Source organism: Lethenteron reissneri, chromosome 56, assembly GCF_015708825.2.
Source record: "Lethenteron reissneri isolate LAM-NWPU_2019-01 chromosome 56, ASM1570882v1, whole genome shotgun sequence".
Classification (NCBI taxonomy): domain Eukaryota; kingdom Metazoa; phylum Chordata; class Hyperoartia; order Petromyzontiformes; family Petromyzontidae; genus Lethenteron; species Lethenteron reissneri.
In genome coordinates, this window is record NC_083834.1 from 10349605 (window position 1) to 10360682 (window position 11078).

The following is an 11078-nucleotide window of genomic DNA, read 5'->3' on the forward strand; positions in this document are numbered from 1 at the left end:
CAACAATTTGCTAAACCTTGGCCACAATATCTGGACTTGTCTTCATATAAATCAATGCATAGATTTCTGTTTATATGATTGTGGTTATGGTTGTACTTTATGAATCCCTAATCTCTGTCATTACATACAATGAAACAAGAAATGGTAAAGAAGAAAAACAGACATGTAATACAATACAATATTAGACATTATTGTAATAAATAAATAAAAAGCCCATCCCATGTGTTAGTGAATTTTTAAATATTTTAGGCAGGAAATTCGTTTTCAAATTTAGATTTTTTTTCTGGGGGGGGGGGGGGGGACCCCCCAGACCCCCCAGACCCCCTGGAAGATTTGGTCCCCTCATTGTTGACTCCATGGCTCCGGCCTTGAGTAGCAGGGTGGTGAAGTGGTGGCGACTAAAACATGACAACTACAGGCAAGCGTAAGGCCTCAGGGGAGCGTGAATGTAACGTGGGAACAATAGCGAGTGGAATACTGAGAGCAGCAGGTGGTAGTGAGCTGATTAGTATGTTGTATGTTGAACTTTTTCGCACTGTACGTAACTGACCGTGCTAATCGGAGGTGCGGGGGAAGGACAACAAACTGACCACGAAGAGCAGTTCTAAAAGAAATTAGTTTTCAATCTAGATTTGAAAATGCATTGCTCCAGTGGCTTCCTAATATCGGAAGTAAGAAGGTTCCAGATGGCCACAAAAGCACATCTAAAAGCATGCGATGCAGTGACCGTTTTTTTTTGATGATTAGCCAAAGTCGCTGCGAGGATGACCGCAGTTACCGTGATGGTTTATACTCCTTGACGAGATCAGCAAAGTTACTGAGAGCAGCAGGTGGTAGTGAGCTAAGGACAAAGACGGAGTACATGGTGGCAAATTTCAGTGGAAATAATTCAGGAGGATTGCAAATTGCAAGTGACCAGTGAATGAAGACGAACGAGTTTAAGCACCTGGGTGCAACGATATGTAACTGATGGAACACTAGAAGGAGAGATGAGAACAAGAAGAAGGCCTGGATGGCTGAAATAGTGAGAGATGACTGGTGTGGTGTGCGATTAGAGGGTCCCAGTTTGGTTAAAGGAAAAGGTGTGTAGTGTATAGTGTAGTGTATAGTGCAAGACGGTGGTGAGGCCGGTGCTGTTGTATGGGGCCGAGTGCTGGGAACAAGAAAGAGGGAGGGACTAAGCTATGGCAGTCACAGAGATGAGGATGTCGCGGTGGATGTTGGCTCTAACAAGGAAGGACACAGTGAAAAATGAAGTGAGAGGAAGACTCAAGGTGGTAGAAATCACAGAGAAGATGACAGAGAAAAGGCTGGTGTGGTTCGGTCATGTTGAGAGACTACAGGAAAATTATGTGGGGTCCGTTTGGCCCCCTCTATCCGGCCGAACAACAGCTGCTTGATCAGGCGATGGCTGGGCATGTGGGCTACATGACCCAGCCAACGCAGCCTTGCCTACTGGAGGAGCTCACCGATGGGACTTTGTCCAGACCTTTCGAGGATTTGTGAGCTCACACAATCCAGTCTGGTGAAACCCAGGATGGATCGTAGGCAGACCGGCCTGAATGTTTCTGAGCGGCTAAGATCTTCCATTGGGGGGTCCATCACACACACCTGACTCGTGACCCACACGTGACATCAGCACACACACTGCCTCGTCACCCACACGTGACATCAGCACACACATCACACATGCACACCTGTCTCGCCACTCACACGTGACATCACACATGCACACCTGCCTCGCGACCCACACGTGACCTCAGCACACACACACACCTGCCTCGTCACCCACACGTGACATCAACACACACACAGTCATCCACACGTGACATCACACACATCTGCCTCGTCACCCACACCTGACATCAGCACACACACACCTGCCTCGTCACCCACACTGCACATCAGCATTTCCCCAGGCTCAAGGTGAGTTTTCTTAGAGTGGCGCTGCAGCCTCCATCCTTCTGTATCGATGCTGTCGAATCTGGCCCTGGCGGAGGAGGATGGAGGATCACGGTGACTCACCCTGCAAGCTCCGCTTCTGCCACATGTTGCCTGCTCCAGTCGCTCTGTGTCTCCACCACAACCTCTCCCCGCCTCCTCTTCCACCAAGACAACCTCCATCTCCTCCCACCCCGCCTCCTGCTCCTCCTCCGCCGACAACTCCCTTGCCTCCTCCGACACCCCACACAGTCTCACTGCCATCCTCCAGCCACACAGGTCCTCTCCATCCCCACCCGCTCAGCATCCCCCTGCCTCATCCACTCGCAGTTGCGTTGCCTCCTCCGTGGCACGCAAACTCGGGCTACTCCAACATCCACACGGATTCTCCCAAACTCCTCCACCCCACACACCCCTGGCTCCACTCGCACAGCCTCAAGCCCTGCACCCACACAGTCTCTCCTGCTGCACCCACACAGCATCTCCTGCTGCACCCACACAGTCTCTCCTGCTGCACCCACACAGCCTCAACTCCTGCACCCACAGCCTCAACTCCTGCACCCACACAGCCTCAAGTCCTGCACCCACACAGCCTCAACTCCTGCACCCACACAGTATCTCCTGCTGCACCCACACAGCGTCTCCTGTTGCACCCACACAGCCTCAACTCCTGCACCCACACAGCCTCAACTCCTGCACCCACACAGCGTCTCCTGCTGCACCCACACAGCGTCTCCTCCTGCACCCACACAGCGTCTCCTGCTGCACCCACACCCAATTGACTCGGTAACCGCAGAGCGTGAGGTCGGGGTCTCCAACCATAGTCCCCGAGGCAAGATCATGGAGAACAAACGGGTAGGTGGTGGTGGTGGTGTGATGGGTCTTACTCATCACCATGATGAGAGGGCATTTCATGATTCGGTTCTCAGTTCAGGAGAAAGAGAGGCCCAGATTGTTTTTTGGTCGCTACGATTTGGGGGCGCCGCGGTGGCTAGGAGATGTCAACTACCTCGCCTGGTATGCAGGAGGACGTGGGTTCGATCCCGACCTCTGACGCCTGCTGCTGTATATTTGGAGTTTGCGTCTTTCTCTCTCTCCCCGTGGTCGCGTGGATTTTTCCCCCGGGTTCTCCGGTTTGGCCCTCCACATTTAGGATGAGCGTCACGCGATTAGATTATTTGGCTGCTATAAATGTCCACACGATCATAAGCCACTTCCTTGAGCTATCATTTGTGCTGAAAATGATTATGCTGCTGCTGATGGTGATGCTGCTGCTCATGCTGCTTATGCGGATGATGATGGTGCTGCTCATGTCGATGATGCTCCTGCTCATGCCGATGGTGCTGCTGCTGCTGCTCATGCCGATGATGCCTATGGTGCTCATGCCGATGATGCTGCTGCTGCTCATGCCGATGATGCCTATGGTGCTCATGCCGATGATGATGCTGCTGCTCATGCCGATGGTGCTGCTGCTGCTCATGCCGATGATGATGGTGCTGCCCATGCCGATGATGATGGTGCTGCTCATGCCGATGGCTGCTGCTTCTCATGCGGATGATGATGATGATGATGCTACTCATGCCGATGATGCCTATGGTGCTCATGCCGATGATGCTGCTGCTGCCCATGCCGATGATGCTGCTGCTGCTGCTTGCGCCACCGACCCCCGTGTCGTCGCCGGAGCAGCACGCGCGCAGCTGGCGCAACATCGTGAGCAGGAAGGTTCGCTTCCCCATCGCCCTGCAAGCGGCCATCCGCGACGGGAACGTGGCGCGCGTCTACGACATCCTGGGGGCCGCCGAGAGCGGAGGGGGGGTCGCGGCGGAGCGGGGGGCCACCGAACCCGCGGCAGGCGGACGAGCAGGAGGACCGCTCGTGGAGGGAGGCGCTGAACCTGGCGATCCGCATGGGCAGCGACGAGGTGCTGGGCGCTCTGCTGCGCTGCGTGCGCTTCGACTTCCGGCAGATCCACGAGGCCCTCCTCGTCGCCGTGGACACCAACCAGCAGCAGGTGACCCGGCGATGTTGGCCGGTCGGTCGGTCGGTCAGTCCACGAGTCGGTCGGTCGGTTTGTGAGTCAGTCAGTCACGTTTTCTTGGTTCTTTCGGTAAAGTCACGTAGAATGGAAATAATAAAATAATACAAATAAAACATTATAAAATAATTCTCAGTAGCCGTCCTCAGGTGGAGAACAGGTCTGTCGAGAAGACAGAGTTTGTCTTAGACCTGTTCTCCACCTGAGGACGGCTTGAGTTGTGGCCGAAACGTCGTGAGAAGTTATTTGATTATGTTTTATTTTTATTATTTTATTATTTCCATTCTACGTGACTTTACCGAAAGAACCAAGAAAATGAATCCCTGCAGTCACGAAAGCTTTAAATCGAAAAGTCAGTCACGTTCGTACGTCACTCTGTTGGCCAATGTGTCACTCTTGTCTCTCTCCGTCGGTCAATTGTGTGTGTGCGTACGTTGAAACTCCTTCGCACCGCACGTAGCCAACCGCGGTAAATGGTCGGTCGGTCTGTTCGTAAGTCGCTGCCGGTTGGTCACTTTGTCACGTAGTCCGCCAGTGTTCTTGTGAGTAAATCAGTCCTAGATTTGAAGCTTTCGTGACTGCAAGGATTCATCCTCTTAGTTTTTTTCTGATACAGCTATCGTGCTGTGACGGTTCCACCTGAAGACGGAAGCTTGTGTTGCCTCCGAAACGTCGTGATTTTTATTTTACTTTTATTAATTTTTATTTTTTTATTTTTTACCTACGTGACTTTACCAAAAAACCTAAGAGTACTAAATCAGTCGGTCGATCGGTCGGCCGGCCTGTCTATCTGCTCGATCGTCCGGACTCATCCTTTTGCCCGCCGCGTGTCCAAGGTCGTGACCCTGCTGCTCGACCGCCTGGACAACGACAAGGCGCTGGGCCACAACAAGATGGACATCCGCTCCTTCTCGCTCGCCATCTTCGACCACTCGATGGACAGCTCGCGCTACCCGCCCGGCGTCACGCCGCTCACGCTCGCCTCGCAGGACAACCTCTTCGACATCGTCGAGGTGCTGCTCAAGAAGGGGCACGCCATCCAGCGCCCGCACAACATCTCCTGCAGCTGCCTCGAGTGCCAGAACGGGCGGCAGTACGACACGCTCAAGTTCTCGCTGTCGCGCATCAACACGTACCGCGGCCTCGCCGGGCGGCCGTACCTGTGCCTCGCGAGCGGCGACGCCATCCTCGGCGCCTTCGAGTTGAGCCGCGAGCTCCGCGGCTCGCCAGGCAGGAGCCCGAGTTCAAGGTTAGCAAGGACGGAGCGGGCATCGTGCGCGTGTGTGCGTTGAACTTCTTTCGCGCCACCGCGCGTAGCCGACTGCGCGTAGCCGACCGTGCTAATCATCGGCGGTGCGGTGTAGTGTATAGTAGTGTATAGTGTAGTGTATAATGTAGTGGGTAGTTTAGTATGTAGTGTATAATGTAGTACAATTGTACATATGTGTGTACGTTGAACTTCTTTCTCGCCACCGCGCGTAGCCGACTGCGCTAATCAGAGGTGCGGTGTAGTGTATAGTAGTGTATAGTGTAGTGTATAGTGTAGTGTATAGTAGTGTATAGTGTAGTGTATAGTAGTGTATAGTAGTGTATAGTGTAGTGTATAGTAGTGTATAGTAGTGTATAGTAGTGTATAGTGTAGTGTATAGTAGTATAGTGTAGTGTATAGTAGTGTATAGTGTAGTGTATAGTAGTGTATAGTGTAGTGTATAGTAGTGTATAGTGTAGTGTAAAGTAGTGTATAGTGTAGTGTATAGTAGTGTATAGTGTAGTGTATAGTAGTGTATAGTGTAGTGTAGTAGTGTATTGTAGTGTATAGTCGTGTATAGTGTAGTGTGTAATCTAGTGTGTAGTTTAGTATGTAGTGTATAGTGTAGTACGTATTATGTTGAACTTCTTTCACACCGTACGTATCCAAGCATGCTAATTGGAGGTGTGGGACTAGGGTAATGTTTGACGTTCGTGGTGTGTGGGGGGGGGGGGATGGTGGGGGCGGAATTCCTTCATCCAGCAGTGGATGGTTCATGGCGATTGCTGGTGGGGCGTGCGCGCGCAGGCGGAGTACATGGAGCTGGACCGGCAGTGCGAGGAGTTCGCCGTGGAGCTGCTCGCCATGTGTCAGAACCAGCGCGAGGTGGACTCGCTGCTCAACGACGCGCCCCCGCACGGCGACGAGGAGTTGGCGCACGGCGCCTTCGAGGAGGGCATCCCCAGCCTGGGCCGCCTGCGCCTCGCCGTGTCGCACCAACAGAAGCTGGTACCGTCACGCTTCGGGGGGGAGGTGCCGAGCGCCGTTCGTCCGGCGGCGTCGCGCCGGTCTTCGGTCGGCACGGGTGGCCGGCGCCGCGCCCGACCGTGCCGATGTTTGCACATCGCAACGGACGCTCGTTTGAGGCTGAGTCGACCTCGAGGAGGACCGACGCGGATAGCCGTCGCTGGAGGTTGGTGGGCGTGAGCGGGAATCGAACTCGGGTCGCCTGGCTCGGTGGCGCAGCGCGCTGACCGCCGTGCCATCGATGCCGCTGCGCGAAGCGACCGCGATTGCCCTGCTGCATCGCCCTCCGATGCGTTTCTCGGGTTGTGCCGCCGTGTGTTGTTCGGTACGATGACTGACGTTTCACTCCACGTGCTGCGAGCTTCTTCAAGGACCTAACCGAGTGGCTCACGTTCTTGCTCGCGTACTTGTGTGTGTGTGTGGTGCTGGCCACCCACCCCCTCGTGTGCCATGCCGGCCTTCACAGGTGCTTGCTAACAGCACTTGCCCCAACAGTCTGTAAATCTATACGGGAGGATCGTTGCCTTAGTGTGTGTGTGTGCCCGCATGCGTTTGTGTGTGTGTGTGCGTGCGTGTGTGTGCGTGTACCCGTGTGTGTGCCCGTGTGTGTGTGTCCGCGTGCGTGCGTGTGTGCGTGTGCCCGTGTGTGTGTGTCCGCATGCGTTTGTGTGTGTGCGTGTGCCCGTGTGTGTGTGTGTCCGCGTGTGTGCGTGTGCCCGTGTGTGCGTGCGTGCGCGCGTCCAGTTCGTGTCGCACCCGGTGTGCCAGCAGGTCCTCACCTCCATCTGGTGCTCGGGCATGCCCAGCTGGAGGGGCAGCCACGCCGCAGTCAAGGCGGGCACCTGCCTGGGCATCTTCCTGGGCATGCCGCTGCTCGCCATCATCTACTGGATCGCGCCCAAGTCCAGGGTGAGACGACGGGCGCGCGTCCCTCGTGCACGGTCGCGAAATGAACTCACGGGCCAAACGTGGCCTGCGGGTCCGTCAGATTCCGCGCCCCTGCGCTGTGAGCCCCGGCTCACGAGGTGGTTAAGAGACGGGCGGTAAAGCAAAGACTTCTTGAATCACTGCGCGCGGCGCTTTGAGCGTTACCCCCCCCCCATGTATGCCGGGGATTTTTCTCCACGGATCTCCCCATTGTCTTCCCACGATGCCAACCACTCAACGGAGGAACTTGCGCATCATCCCAATGCAGGGCCCTGCTGAACAGGAGTCCTGAGACTGAGTGAGTCCTTGCTGGATAGTGGGCAATATTAATGTGATTATTATCTATTGGAATGGCCCATGCTGATGCAGCAGTGCCGGATTAAGTTAGTGCGGGGCCTGTAGCGTATGTTATGAAGGGGCCCTAAATAAATAAATATAACACATGAATATTAAAACACGAAATTATAACTTGCATGGTAAAGTAATTGTATTTTTTTCATTTGATATACAACCAGATATCACGACAAATCGCTAACCTTAAACACCCGGTCGTTCATAAAAGTCGAAGGCAGTATAGCGCTATAGTAATAGAGCAAGTGCAGAATCACTGAAGCGGAATTGATAGCTTGAAAGCATTTAGCGCGGGGCCCTTGAAAGTGCGGGGTGTAGCATATGTAGCTACTTGTGCTACTGGGATAATCCGGCACTGCGGTGCAGTTGTCTGCACGGGGTGTCCCGCGTGCCACCTGAGCGTTCGCTTCCTCGCAGCAGCGGCAACTTTTGGCGAACCATCAAACAATGACGGTGGTCACCGCATCGCGCGGCGCTTTCAGACGCGCTTCCGCGGCCGTCTGGAACGCTCTCCCTTCCGATATTAGGAAGCCACCGGAGCTACGCACTTGTAAACCATCATCGCATTTCTTCAGAACTGCCTATTTCTGTTTAGTTCGTTGTCCTTCCCCCGCACCTCCTGTGTTCACGGTTGGCTACGTACGGCGCGAAAGAAGTTCAACGCAGGTACCCGCGCGTACGTCTCGCGTGATCTGCGCGCGTGCAGTTGGGGAACCTGCTGCGCACGCCGCTGCTCAAGTTTCTCATGCACTCGGCCTCCTACCTCTGGTTCCTCTTCTTCCTGCTCGTCGAGTCCATCATGATGGACAGCTCCAGCGACATCGTGTCCACACGCAACCAGCTCTCATGGACAGCTCCTTCCACATGGTCTGGGTGGCAGGTGCCGCTGCTGCTGCTGCCGCTGCCGCGACCCGCGCGCTCGTCGCTACGTCGCAGGGGGTCTCACGGTTAACAGTCCGGGCCGGCTACCCCACCCCCCCACGTACCCCTCCCCACCTACTCCCCCCCACCTACCTCCCCCCCACATACCCCCCCACCTACCCCCCCCCCTACTCCCCCCCCACCTACCTCCCTCCCACCTATCCCCCCACCTACCCCCCCACCTACCCCCCCCACCTACCCCCCCACCTACCCCCCCCACCTACCACTCCACCTACCCCCCCACCTACCCCCCCACCTACCACCCCCACCTACCCCCCCACCTACCCCCCCACCTCCCCCCCCCACCTACCACCCCACCTACCACACCACCTACCACACCACCTACCTCCCCCACCCCCCCCCCCCCCCCTACCCCCCACCTACCCCCCCACCTCCTCCCTCACTTACCCCCCACTACTCCCCCCCCACCTACCCCCCACCTACCTCCCCCACCTACCCCCCCCCACCTACCTCCCCCACCTACCCCCCCATCTACTCCCCCACCTACCTCCCCCCCTACCCCCCCCCCCCCCCCCACCTGCCCCCCCACCTACGCCCCCCCCCCCTCCCCAGTTCAGGCCGCTGCCGTGCGTATTGACCGCGACAAAAAATACCGCGCGTGCCGTTTGCTTTGCCGCGGACGTCAGGTAGATCCCGTGACATTCGTAAAAGTAGCCCCCCCCCCCGTTGAGTCCCGCATCGCGGTTTGAAAGAACCAAAGAATATGAGCTCTAGGAGTGTGCGTGCGTGTGCGTGTGCAGGCTTCCTGTGGTACGAGTGCAAGGAGGTGTGGATCGAGGGCCTGCGCGTGTACCTGTCGGACTGGTGGAACTGTCTGGACCTGGCCATGATCAGCATGTACATCTCCTCCTTCACGCTGCGCCTGCTCGTGCGCTGGAGCGGGGAGCTGGCGTGCGGCCGGGACCCGCTCTCGGCCGAGTGCGCGTACTTCACCACGGCCGGTGAGCATATTTCACCACGGCTGGTGAATGTATTTCACCACAGCCGGTGAGCATATTTCACCACGGTCGGTGAGTGTACTTCTTCACCACGGCCGGTGAACGTATTTCACCACGGCCGGTGAATGTATTTCACCACAGCCAGTGAGCGTACTTCTTCACCACAGCTGGTGAGCGTACTTCACCACGGCCGGTGAGCATACTTCTTCACCACGGCCGATGAGCATATTTCACCACGGCCAGTGAGGAGGATGTGTGGGGTCCGTGGAGTAACACGACATGCGGAACGCGACGGCGCGTGGTGAATGCGTTGCCACTCGTCAATCACCCCCACCACCTAAACCGCCCCGCCCCCCCTCCCCCCACTGGCGGTGCCCAGAGCGCGGGCAGTGGCAAAAAGACGACCCCCAGATCATCGCCGAGGTGGTGTTCGCCATCACGAGCGCGCTCAGCTTCACGCGCCTCGCCTTCATCCTCCCCGCGCACGAGTCGCTCGGCACGCTGCAGATCTCCATCGGCAAGATCCTCGGGGATATCTTCCGGTGAGCGCGACCTCGGCACCACGCGGCCAAGCCTCGCCTTTCCGACACCGAGCTCCACCGTGGAGGGTCCCCTGACCCCTACCGTGGGTGACCCCTGACCCCTACCGTGGGGTGACCGTGACCTTTCTGGCACTGACTTCCCCGCCAAGGGGGTGATCCTTACCTACACAATGGAGGGTCTCTTTTTTTGAAGACAATCAGATAAAAATGTGGCTATTATTATTATTGTGCTGCACCGGGAAATATCCATACCGTGATACTGAGCGATCGCGACCTATACAGCGACGATTTCCTCTCTCCGGGTGACTACGACCTTCACGAACCTCGACTCTAGAAGCCAACTTCTGCCACAGCGACCCCATGACCTTTGCGATTCCGACCTCTACCGCTGCGCATGCACCGTGACCTATGCCCCAGACATTCCAGAGTTTGACCCCCGACTGTAAGTGACCCGACCTTTCATTTTCCAGCGACCCATGTCAGTCGGTCGCGACGGGAGCCGTCGATCACTCGTGCATCGAGAGCCGTCGCGCCTGGAGCCGTGCCCGTGCCACCCCACCCACCAGCCCGCCGCGTGTGCAGGTTCATGTTCCTGGTGATGATCATCGGCACGGCGTTCCTGTGCGGCATCAACAACCTCTACGTGCACTACACGTTCAACAAGTTGGGCCGGTGAGCGTCGCGACGCCGCGGCCACTCGGGAGCTCGCCTGCACGACGGATCGTCCACCACAGCCCAGCGCATTCATTCATGCAGCATCGTCATCGGCGTCGTCATCATCATCAACATCATCGGCGTCATCGCGAACGCACTCAGTCTTAATTGTTATTTGTTCATCTATTCACGTTAATTGCGCTGGAGATCAGAATCAGAATATTTATTTATACTTTGAGTAATCCGATGAGCTATGAAGCTCTTTGTTACAGGTGTCCAGTAAGGGGCACGGGTCACAGCGTTACAACAACATACAATACGAAAACACAATAGGAGTGTAAAGTGTAAAAAAGATAAGTAAATCGCTATAAATATCTCTCAAGCTATTAGCTTCTTATTCATAAGCGACCTGGCCACAAATGATAGCTCAACGAAGTGGCCTCATCACATGGTAATTTATAGCAGCCGAATAC

The 11078-nt window shown here is 55.8% G+C and overlaps 1 protein-coding gene across 1 annotated transcript; it reads left to right on the forward strand.

Moving 5' to 3' along the window:
* Positions 1–3573: 3573 nt before the first annotated feature.
* On the forward strand, positions 3574–10627 carry LOC133357043 (short transient receptor potential channel 2-like). Its single transcript, XM_061574783.1, is given in 11 exon segments — positions 3574–3746; positions 3748–3952; positions 4813–5191; positions 5194–5225; positions 6033–6233; positions 6996–7160; positions 8236–8377; positions 8380–8409; positions 9212–9412; positions 9789–9951; positions 10534–10627. Coding segments are annotated over 11 exon segments (1785 nt in total).
* Positions 10628–11078: the final 451 nt, after the last annotated feature.